Raw genomic sequence first — 16,346 nt, 5'->3', positions numbered from 1 at the left:
ATTTGAACATTTAATTGTTTATAAAAAAAATTGAGTCTATCTTCCTTTAATATTTTTGAACTGCTATTATAACAATTTATGAGGAACATTGTATTATATATTCAAGCTTCTGAACCCAGCAAAAATGTTTAATATATAGGTACATATTAATTTCTTTTAGGTAGGTAACCAAAACGACTTAAGGGGATTGGATACCGATGTAAAAATATAGTAATGGAGACAAAAAACGAGACAACAGTGTGGGGCTTTGGGTGGTCGGATTTTATTCCTGAAAAATACTCTGAAATTGTTGTTTATTCTACAAGCAATTGATCGGTGCATTTGTTTCTTTTAGTTATTAAAGATCGGGATACTAAAAATTCAAAACTTATTTTTAAACATTCATAATAGTTTAGGTTTTAGTACTAGAAAAAATAAACCCTCGATGGATCACTTATAGACAAACCAAGTAAATAAGATTTTTTTCAGAATTAAAATCCAACCGTTCAAAGTCATGCAGTTTTGTCTAGCTTATAAGCATTATTATTTATCAAGGGGCCTCGCTACGGTCATTATTAAGGGGCAACATTTAGTCAATTACTTATCTTGTCATAGCCACACCGTATCTATGTGTTAGTTGTAAATGATTATTAGTGTGAGTGAAATTAAATGCGGGTATCCTCTCTCGTACGCGCATGCACATGTCAATAAATCGATAACCATATCAATTTCACTACACGAATTTTACAAAAACATTCATTTGTTTTGACAAAACTAAAGTTAGTTAACGACGTTAACGTAGTCTGATTTTGATTCTGAAAAAATATTTGAATCCAGCAGAAAAATTTCTGTAGATTGTACAAAACATTTTTCGTTTTTAAAATTAATTTTGATTTTAATTACGATTCGAAAAAGTTGATATTTTCCAGTTTTCAATTACACTATTTACACTTCACAATAATGTACAATAAAGCACAACAGTGCTTCGTAGTATCGATAGACAATTTTCTGGTGAGTTCAAATTTTTTTTCAGATCAAAATCGGATAACTTTAGTTTTTTCAACGCTTTAGGTCTGTTCAGTTAAAATTGACGGCAGTAGCGAGGCCCCTTAAAAAAGTTGGTATCGAATCCCCTTAGCGATTCCACTAGGAACTAAAAGAAATTAGTGATGTGTACTAAATAATTTGTATTATTCGTACTTATGTCTGTTTTAATTATTATAATATAGCCTATAGGTATATCAATTTCATCATGTATAGACAATAAACATTTGATGAATATTTCAAGTATCTATACGGTTTTTCATTTTTAAGTTACAACAAAATAAAATTGTTTATGAAAATTCTATTATAAAATTTAATTATAAATATAATTAATAAACAAATTGTAAATATCTGGGCGATTGTATTATTTACTAGGAATTTATTTTCAAATGATTAGTTTCCGTAGATTTTTTTTTAGCTATGATGTGGAGTCATTATTAGAGCAGAGGACTTATAGTCCTAAACAAACACTAGAAGTGCAATGTGCAAACACTTATGCATTTTTAGATACCTTAAAATAACCTCTAAAACCATACCATAGAATTAAAATTTTTTAAAGGATTAATCAATAAATAGCATTCAAAATAATAAAATACAATCATTTAATTTAAACATATTTCATGCTATTGCCAATAATACATTTAAAAAAAAATTGTGAATGAAATCGTAACTTTTATTTTATATGACTGATGAACTGAATTTATTTATTTGGGATTTCTTCTTCTGTACTAGTGTTTAAACAGCAATCTGCAAGTGCCTTTAAATTATATGATAACTAATTGTCATTTAATAAGCATTATTAAAAAAAAAAATTTGCCAAAAAACTACGATAACATATCTAAATATTATTCAAAAAGCAAAAATATGCAATCTAAAAATACAGAATTGGATTGGTTGTAAGTTGTAACATGAAACAAATGTATCATCTAGCTGGCTTTTTTTAAGCCTAAGCAAAATAAATACGCAAATGCTGTAAGTCCTCTGTCCTAGTCATCAGTTTAGGATAGTAATATAATTATTTACTACATTTTCTATATCAATAAATAATATATTTTTTTTTTATTTTAATATTTCATGTCAATTTAAACAATTAATACATTAACAACTTAAATAATATTTAATATCATTCACACTTCTTGTATGTACATTTAAGATAAATTTTTGTTTCATTATAACTTATTCAGATTTGCACCTCTATCCAAAATTAATATGCCAAACAACAATAATTTAATATGCATAAACATCAAATTTAAACTTAAATATAATATACTATCTTTTGTTTAACTTTTATTCTTTTACATAAAATACACCAGGAACATTATCAATCATAACAGCCATTTATAAATTAATATTACTGTTAAAAAAAAAAGTACAAACAAGAGTATGTTTATATTTGTCTTTATTTTCTATTTTGCTACTAACTATTAAGACAGTTAGTTTAAACATATGTTCGTTACTCATAAAAATCCTATAAAATATTCAACAAATAGGAAATAAATTGTAATAATTATAACAGCTTCACAAATAACGAGGTAAACCGACAGGAAATGTATATTATTTATTATAAACATGTTCGGTGCAATGATGCTTAAAATGAAATAAAATAATAATTATAATAATTTTTAATTAATATTTATTTATCGTTTGTAACATAATAATATAAGGTAACTCTAATAGAAGTATTGAAAAATAAAAAAAACTATTAAAATAACATTAGGCAAAAAACACTTATACATTAATAAAATAAAGTATTCGATAGTATTTTGTTCATTAACATGAATATAGTCTTATTAAATCTAAGAGGTTTATACTTTAGTAGAAAACCACAGAAGTCTTGTAGAGTAAAGTATAGTGATTTTATTAAGGCTAATTTTTGTTCGATAATCATTTATGTAAAGGGCTGAATGTAAGTTGTGTGAAATCACGTACTGCATCTTTGAAAGATTCTGGAATTTCAGACTGATCATTTAGACGGCTGATTTTGAGCCTAAAATAAATAAATATAATTGATTTAATACAGATTATTAATATTAGATAAAATTATTACATTTTTACAATAATTTAAGACCAGAGGTATAAACAATCCTCAAATAACAATAGAACAATATACAGTTAAGATATAAATTAGTCAAAATTATTTGCATTTAACAAAAAAAAAAAGATTAGATGTACTCAAGGTACAGGTAAGGATTGCACACCAGGCGGGCGGCTAAATATCTAAAGCCAGCCCTGATTATACTGTTTCTGAGTGAAAACAAAATGTTGTTCCTGGAATTTATTTTATGGTTCTTTGACCAGAAAATGAAAAAGTTTTGAAAACTATGTATATCGAAACTACAAAACTAGTGTTAGGTAATAAAAATACATACAATGTTACTATATTTGCATTGGCCTGTTTTGTGGCTACTTCTAGTGGTTCAATATTATCATGATCCCTGAGATATTGATTCGCTTTGTGTTTCAGAAGAAGACATACTTGTGCTGTATGGCCTAAAAAAGAAACCAATTTATAAATAACAAATTAACAAGATTAATAGAAAAGACTAAAATATAAAATATATAAACAACTAGCTGTTCGAAATTTACCGGGCCGAAGATTTGTATTTGTAATAAGTATATTTGTAAAAAAATTTATAATATACCATATTGTTTTTAAATTATAATACTATTATAATATGTAACCATTTAGTCAAAAAAAAATTTATTTTTTCCTAAACAAAAAAAATAATATATTTATGAGCTACCCTCAGCTACCTGGAGTTGATAAACTAAACTATAAATACCCTCCAAGTCTAAAGAAATGTATTTATATAACTTTTACTGAAAACAGTCCAGTAATTTTGAGTCTATTAACTTCAGATGAACCAACATCCGTTTTTAGCTGCATTACTCGACTTTGCTCGTGAAAAATATAAAATATTGTGCTATATAGGTGTCTTGGTTTTGATGTACCTCAGATCACAGGCAAATTTGCGTCAATGTACCTTGTGACCTAACCTAACCTTTGTGACTAATTAGACCGAGATGGACAATTCACCTGTGGTGTATAGGATATATCACTTGGTATAAATCAAACAGGATTCAAACTACTCTCTACACTTCCCTGATATCTTTAAGAACAATTTGACATTATTACAAAATCGATAAGTAATTTTTGAATATATATAATATATATATATATAAGCTATATAAGCAACAAACATACATTCAAATCTCATATTTGTTTTAAGATATAATTTCTTTATTCGAAATGATAAACGCGACAATTTGATGCATACTTTGACCTCATTTGCCCAAGTAACCTGGCAACCTTTCAATACAAAAAAAAAATATACTAAATTCTAATAAATATTTCTCTTATTACTATTATAATCTGTAAGCTGTAACCAATAGCAACCATTTATAAACAAAATCCTTAAATCTGTAAATATTAAGATCCTTTTTTGATCACCTCTTCAGATTGGACTTAGCGTGTCCAATTGTGAATCTAAACCATTCAGGTACCCATTCAAATATATGCAAAAAATGTCATCAAAATCTGTCTAGGCATTTAGGAGAAGTTCAATGTCATACATATTTACAGTAGAATTATTATTAGCAAGATACAATATTTATAACAATTAGTATCAGATACTTAAAATACAAAAAATAAGTGCATATTATTATAGTTCAGGAGTTAACAGCTTATGAGAATGGAAGCATACATCCTGAAGTTTGTTGCAAGAAGCAACTCGTAAAATTAAGGAGTGATAATATTTTTAATAGCCAGGTATTTGAAATTCACCGGGGACAAAATCTTGAAGTCTGACTATGCTTCAGTTTGAATCATTATATTAAAACAGAATTCAATATTATCAATATGGATACATAGTTATTCAACTTTTTGTTAACAATATTGTGTGTATTTAACATTAATATGTTTAGTGGATCTATATTTTTATATTTGTATTAATATTGCTCCATGGCCCGTTAAATGTTTCGAAGTTATTGTAGTTGTTACAAAGTATATTACAATTTTAAGAGGTCATCAATGATGATTTGAGATTTATAACAATTTGCCTAGTTAAATATTTTAATCATGTTGGATAACGTAATAAGTTATATTGCCGATTAATAAGATATAAAATAGTATGCGGGAGAAAGTTACAGTTAAAAGTTAAAAATGGCATGATTATAATTCATCCGTTCTATCTAATAGATATGAAAATTAAATATAGTATTATTAATTAAAATATGATAATTATTTACAAGAAAAAATAAGCAAACTAAAAATATTAGAAGATAATATGTAATAAGAAAATTTACCTAATTGTGTAGCAAAAAACAGAGGAGTTTGGCCATGATCATCTTGAATGTTTATGTCAGATGCATTAAGTATCAAATACTCACAAGCCATCACAGAACCCTGCAATATTACCACTTAATTATATATCAATTATAATTTAAGAAAAACACAGAAAATACATTGATGTAACATATAACATGTAAGTGAATATATAGAATGAACCTTACACTGAGTATAGCTTGAAAGAGTGAAGTCCGCCCATTGTCATTTGGATTTTTCCAATTTTTGTCTGCTCCTGTTGCTATTGCATGACACATTACTGGTAGGTTATGTGCTGCTGCAGCTCGGTAAAGCAACATATCTGGCCTCAATGTAGATATATCTTCTTCTACAACTAAAAAAATTAATTAACATTAATTTAAAGATTAAAATAGTTTTTTTTAATATTCTAACCATCTGTTCCATCATCACTAATTGTAGAATCATCATCGCTACTTATAACATCTAAAGATATGCTTCTGGTATTACCACCAATTACCATGACATTATCTTTTTTCTCATTTTTTACTGTAGATTGAGTTCCTCGTCGTCTTACTTTGCGGACACTCCATTTTCTTGTATTATATTCTTCCAAGACCAATTCATTATTAGGTATTGGTTTCACAAATAAGCGATCAACATACTTATTTCGAATCCATTGTTCACGAATTGGGCTAAAATATATAATATTGTAATATCAACAACAATATAGTTAATCAAACTTTGATACTAATAATTAAAGACCTACCCGAGACATTTTGCTGAAGCACGTATAACTGTATCAGGAACATTATATTCATACACCTCATTGACAACAGAATTTCCAACTTCAGCCAAAACTTTCAAAATCTCTGGCTCCCAGTCATCAAGTGTTAATGAACGAACCTTACTATAATGAACGCCAAGACTACGATGTACACCAGAACATTCTAAAATAAAAAATTATATTTATTGAATAAGGAATGAAAATGGTCAAACTAATTTGCCAATATAATGATAGTTGATGGAAGTAAATTTATCTTTTATATTCTTTAATATAATATTTTAATACTAACCAATACATAATGTAATACCCAAATTTATGCTAGCCCAATCTGGATTTGTTGCTTTGCAATCGCAACACTTTTCATTACCGGGAATTTTAACGAGCACATCCAACGTTCTAAGTCAATTTAATTAAATAAGAATAAATATAACTTGTAATAATATAATATTTTTAGTTAAAAATAAAAAAAAATTACTTGGACTTTTTAATTTTTGGAACTTGAAATTGTTCATTCAAATCATTAGAATCATCATCATTTTGATTATTTTTTTGCTGGGGTCTATTACGTATTGCATCTTCAATACCTTGTTGAAGAGCTTCTATCCATGATTTGTATACATACTCAGAATCAGCTTGTAAAATGTGACTTCTGCAAAAAAAATTTTAAAAAAACATTTATTTAGTTGGTTGAGATAAACATCTTATAATAGCACTTACTTAGTTGGAGATAAGACTTCAAAACAAAACCTTCGTTCTGCATCACATGCTGGCTTCACAGAACAAATTCTTAAATCATCTTCCATAACAGTAAATAAATTTTCACCTGAAAAATTATATTGAGGATTGATAATTTTAATGATAAGATTCTGTGTTAAGACAATACATAATTATCATTGTTATTCTAGCAGACATATTATAACATATACATTCAATACTACTTAAGAATTTTAATTATATTTTTGTTCTTTTCTCTGAAACACTAAAAACTTTCCAAGACAAAAACTACTTTTAATAAAATTACAAACCATTTCGTTTACGGTAAGCCAACTGATTATTCTTTAAGTAAAACCATCGTCTATTCCATGTTTTAAAAGCATTACTTGTTCGCTTGTACAGGTAGCCTTCAATGCGTGTCACATCCTTGTCCTTGACACCATTTTCACAATCACCATTCACCATAACCGTATCATTGCTTTAATTTCAAAATAATATTTATTACTATTTAGACTAATGAATTATTAATAATAATTATTTAATACACATCAATTCTGAACCTGTCGACCAATTTGTGATGTTCACTAAGTTGATTTTCCATTTCAGTTGCTTCGGTAGTCATAACAATTACCTCTTTGTTCAGACTCTGAATAAAATCTTGTAAGTCTTCAGTTAGTGTAAAACCTTGATGAAAGTATGTTCCCCACGCTTGAATATAAGATAATAGCTAAAACAAGAAAACATAAGGATTGTCAGATTTTATATGTTAAATGTTAATTAATCTAGAATAGGGGGATGTCAAACATTTTTCTGGTCACATGCTAAAATTTCATTTTTAATGTTTAAAAAAAAATTTTTCTTGACCAATCAAGGACTTCAAAATGTTAAGTATTTAAGAGGACGCTACATTTGTGCGTAACATAGCAAATTTATGTTAAGGAGAACGCGTTTAGCTCCGTTAGTTTAAAAATTAGAGTGAATCGATATATTATGAAACATGATGGTAAGTACATTATCTGTGTTTGTATGTGGGTTTTTTTTACGATAATTCAAGTTTTTAGTAAGTTATAAATATATAATATAGCGTAAATTAAAAATGGTCATAACTAGAACCCGGAATTATATGCACTAAAAATGTATGAAATATGCATGCATTTATGTACTAATTATCATTCAAATATGCACTTAACATATTATGCAAAAATATGCAAACAACAAAAATGCATTTTGATTAATAGTTAAATTAAGATCAGCGGAAATACATGTAACTAGTCCTAATAATTGTATTAGATTATGCAATTTTTATCCATATTGTTTGATTTGAAACAAAATCACAGATTTTGGCAATGATTTGTTCGTATAGATAGAATAAATAGTTGTTCCTTAATGTTGACTTGTCCAGAATAGTCTGGTAAAACTAACGAACAATAGTAAAACAAATGGGTACAAAACCATTCAGTATTCGTAAAACACAAAAATATGCAGTACACATTAATTAAAAATTTAAAAAATATGCAAAATAAAACTTTGTATTCTGGATTTATTGACTATAATTCAAACTTGTAGCTTAACTAGCTACTTTTTGGAATGTTAGAAAACTTGCTATTGCATATCAATCCGGGCCCTACTCATAACTCGCTTAAAAACTGAGTTATTGTAAAAAAAACCACAGACAAACACAGATAATGTTCTTACCATCAAGTTTCATAAAAGGTCGATTCACTCTAATTTTTAAACTAACTGAGTTAAACGTGATCTGCTGACCGTAAATTTGGTATGTTATGTACTTGTAAGACGGTGACAATAAATAACCGTGTAACGTCCTCTTAAGAACATTTTTTAATCATCTTCTTTTTAATGACAACTGAATTTCCTCAACCGACTACATTAGTCTCGCTGATCAGTACTTGATGGGATCAAATTCTATACGGATTATCAAACATAAGGCTTAAAAATAACGGTGTTTAAAGTAGCTCTAAAAAGGGATTTAGGTATGTAAGGTGTTTTAAATAATTTGTAATAAAATGTTGTAATAAAAATTAATAAAATATCAATAATATATTATATGTTTGTTTAGAAATTAATGTTAACATAAATAATTTTTATGAATGTATTTATGTGTATACAAATACATAGTAATATAATTAATTGATTGTCCAAATTAACCAGATGTCCTGATTAGCGATGACCAAATTAGTGTGACTTTATTGTACATACATTTTATTTTGATGTGATTTTTGTTCCAATTAATCATTGGATTTTTAGTATTGAGCAAGTATTTGTTAAGGTTTAATAAAACACAATCATTAGCTTCATTCATTTGCCATCAATGTAAATAAAATTTGACCCCTTTCCCATCATAAAAAACAAGCTTTCACAACTGTATTTTGATAATAATAATAATAAATAAATACTTTTTATAATATAGCTCAGTGGTGCCCAACCAGCAGCTTACGGGCCACGTGAGGCACGCAAAGGTATTCTATGTAGCCCATTTCAAACTTTTAAAATAAAACTTATTATTAAAAAAAAAAAATTAAATTTTTTATAAAATACGATAAAAATTGTAATAATAATAATAGTAAAACTAAAAAATGTTTTATAGTAATTTTTTATGTGACATTTGAGATTGCGTATTTCGTTTACTAATAATGAAAAATCTGGTTGGAATTTAGTTGAGATTACTTATACTTTTATAATATTTGGTGAACCGCTCGGAGGACGGAGTAATAGCTTACCAAAGTAGCCCGCTGAGGAAAAAAGGTACCTTTCACTAATATAGCTGGAAGTGAGTTTCAAATTTTTCAAATTTTATAATATTATTAACTACATTGTTAAAAAATAATAAAGAACTTTTATTTGCTACTTATTTTCATTAAATGCAAGATTTAACAATGAAATAAAAATAGTTTTGCATGTTGTTACAATTTTACCTATGTGGCTATGTGTCTTTTACACGTGTGATTAGTTATAGAACAACATACAACACAAAAATTAATTACTTACTGTTGAAAATATTTCAGGTTTTTTCCTAGTTAAAAGCATAGTAATACAATGCACATGATCCAAGGCAGCATGACGAAAAGAGCTTCTTGCTGATGCAACTTGACTTAGTAGTTCATCTGCTTCGTGTGGACGAGATTTTAGTACCTGAGAGTTTCTTAATAGGGCAGCGTCAAGTTCATATGTTGCCTTTTCAAATACATGCTTGGATTCCTTACTTGCTTTAATATCTCTAAATAAATTAATTAATTAAGAAAATATACTTTTAGATATTATTATATTAGTGCAATGTCCTAAAAACTCACTCTTTAACAAATACTGTTAAGTTGTTCAAAACGGTTCGAGATGCCTGATCCAGGAATGTTGTTAAAAATTTGTTCATTTCTTGAAGAGCATGAATGATTTTGTTTAAGTTTTTAGTTGATGATGTGTCATCACGGAAACAGAGTCCCATTTCCCACAAACTATTTGCAAATAATGATTGTTGACTTACATATGTCTTCCCAGAATCAATCATAAGACTGTATACTTTTACAACCTAAATTGATAGAAATAATTTATTTTAAATGTTAAGGTGAATGTTAATACAAAATAATAACAATTCAAATCTCTAAAACAACATTATTACCTTTTCTAACCTATGTTCTAGTAAATCAATATTGGACTCATGACGATCAAGTTGCGTCCTGAAATAAAGGCATATAAATAAGTTTTATAGTACATACAAGTAATTTAGTACACAGACAAAGTATAAGAAATTATTTTAATTAAAAATTGATGAATTTTTCAACATACTTTTAAATAATAGTAACAAATGGTTAATATTGTACCCATTTAATTTTCAACACAATATTATATTATATTATTAAACAACCAATAAAAATGTTAAGGTGTTAAAATTCAGTATTATTAAGAGGATGATATACCCGCATGTGTTGTCTCTGTCTTACAAATGCACAACATAGCAAAAACTGTTTTGCGCTGGACAACAATTCTCCCTCTGTAATTACAGTAGAATTACCTAAACTTCACAATACATAAGGATGAACTTTATCTGTGTCGTAGGTAGCATGTTTGTTTTTTTGATAGCACTTACCAATAATTTTTAATAAATAAACAAAAAAAACTTAATGTTCTCAAACAGATAACTTTAATTGTATTATGTTATCCAAGTAATAAAATCACCACGGCATAGGAAATTTCTTCCCTATGCGTTGAGAAATATGGTAATTCTACTATAAATACAGAGGGAGTATAGCTGTCCCATGCAAAACAGTTTTTTCTATGTTGTGCATTTGTAAGACGGAGACAATGCATGTGGATATTGCGTCCACTTAAGAGGATTCGATACCGTGATTTTCTGTATTTGTCTAACACACACGTGACATAGGATTTTAGACTGGTGCTTTGCCAATCATACCAATTGATCTAATGAAGCAATGAGAATTCTAAAAACAGATTTGAATTTGTCGTCAAGTCTATTTGAAATCGACTTTATCACATTTTTGATTTTTTGATTTTAACTTCTCCAAAAGTTAAAATACGACAATTTTTAAATACGACATTTATAGGAATTTGGGGAATAATATTAAACATGTGTAAAAGTCGATTTCAAGTAGACTTAATGACAAATTCAAATCTGTTTTCAGAATTCTTATCGCTTCAATAGATCAATTGGAATGTTTGGCAAAAAACACGTCTAAAATACTATGTCGCCCATGGGTTGGACAAAAATGGAAAATCACCGTATCGAATACCCTTAAAGTAGGTTTGATATCTGTCTTCAGTTGTATTTTTCAATTTGTTCAGATACCTACTGCTAAAAATACTGGCAAGGCAAACTTTTAAATCTTTTGAGGTACATTGCCTATTTTTATTGACACCCATCTCATGATCAGAATAAAAGAAGTAAAATACTAAAATTGTACATGAATTATTTATAATGAAGACTTTACTACTGACTTTCACCTTCCTGAATGGCTAATAGCAACCCATACACACACTACTCTCTAACCTTTTTCAGCCTGTACCTCAAAAAATTATCTTCACACTGACACTGATAAAAATTAGGTAGTAGGGTTTTTTAAAGTAGGTACGAAAATCTAAGATTAAATTTCAATGAGTAGTTGACGGTTTTAGTTTTTACAAATAAGAATTTTATAATTTCATGTTCTATTAATAAACAATCACATTTATTAGCACAAATAATTCAAACAAAAAATAAAATGTTGATAAATTCATTAATTTATCAATCTAAAATGTATCTAAAAATATTAAAAATTAAATTATTTATTATCATTATTACCTAAGCTATTTATATAGTTGTGCATTTTAAAATTTTAAACAAAGAAACAGAATATTTAATTTTTCAATAGAATTCTTAAATAGGTATCTACTATCTATAGTAGGTATTATAATTTATGTACTTTTAATTGGTTTAGTAAAATACTAAAATGCTATCGGAAATTCATATTTGTAAATAGTTTGTGTTTTATTAATTTTGTATATGATGAAAATAAGCTGGTATGCTTATTTATCTGGATATTTATCAATAGACAATAATTGTATTTTATGATGATGCATTGATAGTATACTTAGAGACAACAATACATCTATTTCCAACATAATATGATAACAGAAAACCAAATATTTTAATGTATAAGGGAAAAAGTTGCGATGCTGCTATTTTATATAATATGGTAGTCCTAAGGCTATTTCCAAAAAAAAAAGTAGCTTACTATCTTCACTGATACATTTTTTTGAAAACTTTCTTGAATCAATTGTGTGATGGTAAAATATTATATTGTATTATTAATGGTTACACGAGTAAAATTCAAGTATTTTTGTCATATGCTGTCTACAGTATTAATATGTTTTAAATTATTCATTATAAATATTAATAAAAATTAAACATAGTAGGTCCAAAAATTAAAATTATGTCGATAGAAATAATAATCTTTATAATTATGATAAAATTTAAAAACAATAATAGAATAATGTATACCTAAGTATTCCTATACATAATATGATAATACATCAATTTAGTAAGACATCATTATTCAATAATACACAAATATAGGCACTTAATTTTCTTATTCCCTAATTCTAAATACAATAATTTTTTTTTCATAATTGCTTTAAATATATTATAGCCTATAGGTAGATAGGTACTACCAATTTTTTTACTACAAAATGTTTTAAGAGTATGTGATACCCGCATGTGTTGTCTCCTTCTTACAAGTGCGTAACATAGTACATTGTACGCTCAGCAGAACACGTGTAGCTCTGTTAGTTTAAAAATTAGAGTGAATTATAAAATCTAATTATAGAGATCTTATAAAATCTAAAGGTAAGATTATTATTTATGCAACCTCATTGGCTTTTTAATATATTTTAATTTAAAGCTAGTTATGAGTATTTTAAAATTGCAAATTGTTTGTACATCTTAAAGTATTCATAACTCATTTTAAAATTCAAAAATAATAAAAAGCCCATGGGTTGCCTAGATAATAATCTTAACTTTAGATTTATAAGAGGTCAATTCACTCTAATTTTTAAATTAACGGAGCTAAATGTGTTCTGCTTAGCGTAATATTTACTATGTTACGCACTTGTAAGACGGAGACAACACATGCGGGTATCACATCCTCTTAAGGCTCCCAATAAACTTTCTACATGGTGTTGTTGCCATAACTGACGGGATCAACAAACATTTGGGAATGTTTGACAGATTTATGAATATATAGTGTCTAATGTCTTATATGCTAGCCTTTCATACAAGTGTAGTTAGGTAGACATTTATAATGCAACCAATTATCTTATAATACATAGGTAGATATTTTATTTATCAAATAAAAGTGCAACTTTTACTGATCACTGTAGTCAACTTCGGTAGACGGCATACGCAAAGAATACTATAATATACTCACTTATCATAAATTATAATATTATATAATATTTATCTTGTGTTGATATGTTTTAGATATTATTTTAGATATTTGTGTAAACAATGTGCTTTCTATAGGTACTCTATTCCACTAAAAAATGTGCTGCGGACCAACCAAAATCGGTTCTTCTGTAATTACTAAAAATAAAGTACCTAATGTGTAACTAAATAGTCACTACTCCTGATTCCTGATCACTGTATAAAGCCATAAGGGTGAGTTCATATTAATAAAATCTATAGGTAGGTACCAAATAAATATTTTACTGCATTGTCTACTCTGCAATATGGTCTAAATTTATAGATGTAACCAAGTATAGACAGGTACAGTGTGTTAATCTATTGTATAAAAAATATATTATACCTAATATTAATAGTTTTTTTTTAATATTGTAGGTACTCGCGTTATATAGAAAGTAAAATTTAAAAAAGTAAACGTTTGTGGATTATTTAAAGAATACGTCCTAGTTATAACAATTTGAATATAAATTAAATTTGTCATAATTAAGACAAACGCAGTTACAGATTTAAAACTATAGATGGGTACAAGAGTATCTACCATAAGGACTACAAGTATTATTATGGAGTGTTGACAACAAAAATTATTTCGATACCTACCTACCTAGATACCTATTCGAATATAAATATCCTGTTTGGATATTTTCAAAATAATTTACAACCCATTGGTACCAGCCCGACCAGGCTACACGTCTGCTACAGTTTTAAATCGGCATACAATTATTATTTCAACCCACCGACTCCGCGGAAATCGTGACTAACCTGAACTTGGGCGAGTCCTGCAGGCAATTGCTCACCGAAATGGTTTGCATCTTGACGGTTTTCCTGTCGGCAGCGTCAGAACAGCATTATCGTCGTCGATGTGTGGGTGGGTCCGTATCCGCGGAGAACGGCGAAAACGCCAACGGATTATCGCAATAGTTCGCGGTGACCAGACAACGGGCCACGGGGAGAACAGAATAATATTATAGATAACGGGCGCGTCACCCAACACACCGACACCGCAGCAAAGCGACCAGTGAGAGTGTGAGGCAGCGCCGCAGTGGGTAACCAGTACGCTGCGGAGGCCTGAGTACTGAGTAGTGACTAGCGACTACGAATCATCGTGCCCACTATCGCCCGCTGACACCGCGCCCCGACCTACCACCGCACAAATCGCGCTGTTATCGTTTATGTCGGTTGTGTGTGTGTGTGTGTGTGTGTGTGTGTTCGTGTGTGAGTACTGTATATACGAAACACACGGGTGTACCCGCACCACGACTACCCGACTGTATATTATAGTATTATTATTATTATACGGTACGGAATAATAATAATATTATTTACAATATTGTACGCAAGCGCGTTACGAAAGTAGGTTCTATAATATTATTATTATTATTATTATTATTGCTTTATAGTAAACCGTAGACGCAAAAAACCTATACAAGCTGCAACCAGCCCGCCGACGGTGGCGTCGAGTGCGCGGTGCGCCGCCGCCGTCGTCACTCCTCGACGAGCAGCGATAAGCCGGACGACCGATCCGACGGGTGTTTCGCTTTGTCCGCGTCGTTGGCGGGTGGCGGCGGGTGTACCACGGATACACCTGCGCGCACGCCGCACGCGAGACGGGCGACGGCCTGCGTCATGCGTCTCGACCGCGGCCGTATGGTGCCCGTAATCCAACGACATTATTATTTTCGGCGCCGCGCCGTCGCGAGAGCGCGGCAGGCCCGGACCGCGTTATGATGTCGGCGGAGGGGAAGGCTTCGCCGGGCTACGATAAACTTACACTGGTCCCCCTCCACCCCAACTCACCCGGCCGACGACGACCACACTCCAGCCTCAGCGGCTTCGCCACAGTGCAAAACTGCGAAATACGCACCCGCTCATCGGCGGTTCCGAGTTGCGTATTATTTCTTTGTACCAATCAATTATTGTTAACCAACACTGCGTCACCGAACTGTATTATTGGTGCGTGTTACGATACATGAATAAAACGATATAAAATGTAACAATAGGTAATAATTGGAAAGTAGGAAATTGTGTAGATTACGAGAGCAGTAATGCGCATATTATTAAGTAGGTATTATAACGCCTATGCATAATATTAGGAACCCAGGTCGAAGGGTCGTCATTATTGACGTGGGCGGGCGGGGATCATAGTGCCACAACCTAGCAGCCCTACAATTTTATGGACTGATCAATTTGTTAGGGAATGCCAGATCGTTGTACATTTTGAGGAATACTTGACGTACTAAACCGACACTATAGATGCATCTAAGAAATAATCGATTCGTGTAAATATCCTTTAAGAGCTTAATTATTGCTTACTGTTTTATTTTTTACTGTTATAATTAATACCTTATTTATTTGTTTATAATTTATTTTAACTCAACAGCTTTAGCTCAGCATTATATTATTATTTATTATTTTATGTATAGGAGCAATTTATTATTTAAACATTGGCGGTAATCGAGAAGGCTTAGCCCCCCCCAAAAGTCCGTCAAGCCCCCTCCTTTTTCAGATTTGTAGGATCAGAGCCGGGGGGCTCATATTGTTGATAAAAATGTTAC

General features: G+C 29.7%; 1 protein-coding gene across 2 annotated transcripts; it reads right to left on the bottom strand.

The window, feature by feature from the left end:
* Nucleotides 1-2,080: 2,080 nt before the first annotated feature.
* On the bottom strand, nt 2,081-15,232 carry LOC132936107 (arf-GAP with coiled-coil, ANK repeat and PH domain-containing protein 3). Of its 2 annotated transcripts, none has more exons than XM_061002791.1 (15): nt 14,554-15,232; nt 10,459-10,516; nt 10,136-10,368; nt 9,834-10,062; nt 7,373-7,554; nt 7,139-7,305; nt 6,831-6,936; nt 6,589-6,762; nt 6,403-6,509; nt 6,096-6,276; nt 5,762-6,021; nt 5,536-5,702; nt 5,329-5,428; nt 3,393-3,513; nt 2,081-3,010 (listed from the first exon to the last, which is right to left on the bottom strand). In XM_061002791.1, the coding sequence occupies exons 1-15, from the start codon at nt 14,601-14,603 to the stop codon at nt 2,908-2,910; spliced, it is 2,238 nt and encodes a 745-aa protein (XP_060858774.1). In that variant the 5' UTR covers nt 14,604-15,232; the 3' UTR covers nt 2,081-2,907. The 2 variants fall into 2 exon arrangements, with proteins under 2 accessions (XP_060858774.1, XP_060858775.1); XM_061002792.1 differs by having other exon boundaries at nt 7,388-7,554; nt 14,554-15,229.
* Between the last annotated feature and the right edge of the window lie 1,114 nt (nt 15,233-16,346).

This window comes from Metopolophium dirhodum, chromosome 1 (assembly GCF_019925205.1).
Source record: "Metopolophium dirhodum isolate CAU chromosome 1, ASM1992520v1, whole genome shotgun sequence".
Classification (NCBI taxonomy): Eukaryota; Metazoa; Arthropoda; class Insecta; order Hemiptera; family Aphididae; genus Metopolophium; species Metopolophium dirhodum.
This window is presented reverse-complemented; position numbering and strand designations above follow the sequence as displayed.

Bases quoted from the DNA above. Each gene is read 5' to 3' on its own strand.
- LOC132936107 (XM_061002791.1), bottom strand. From the start codon at position 14,603: ATGCAAACCATTTCGGTGAGCAATTGCCTGCAGGACTCGCCCAAGTTC. The intron at 10,369-10,458 runs GTAATAATGTTG...CTATCAATTTAG, and splicing joins TAGAACATAGGTTAGAAAAG to GTTGTAAAAGTATACAGTCT. The intron at 6,022-6,095 runs GTAGGTCTTTAA...TATATATTTTAG, and splicing joins GCTTCAGCAAAATGTCTCGG to CCCAATTCGTGAACAATGGA.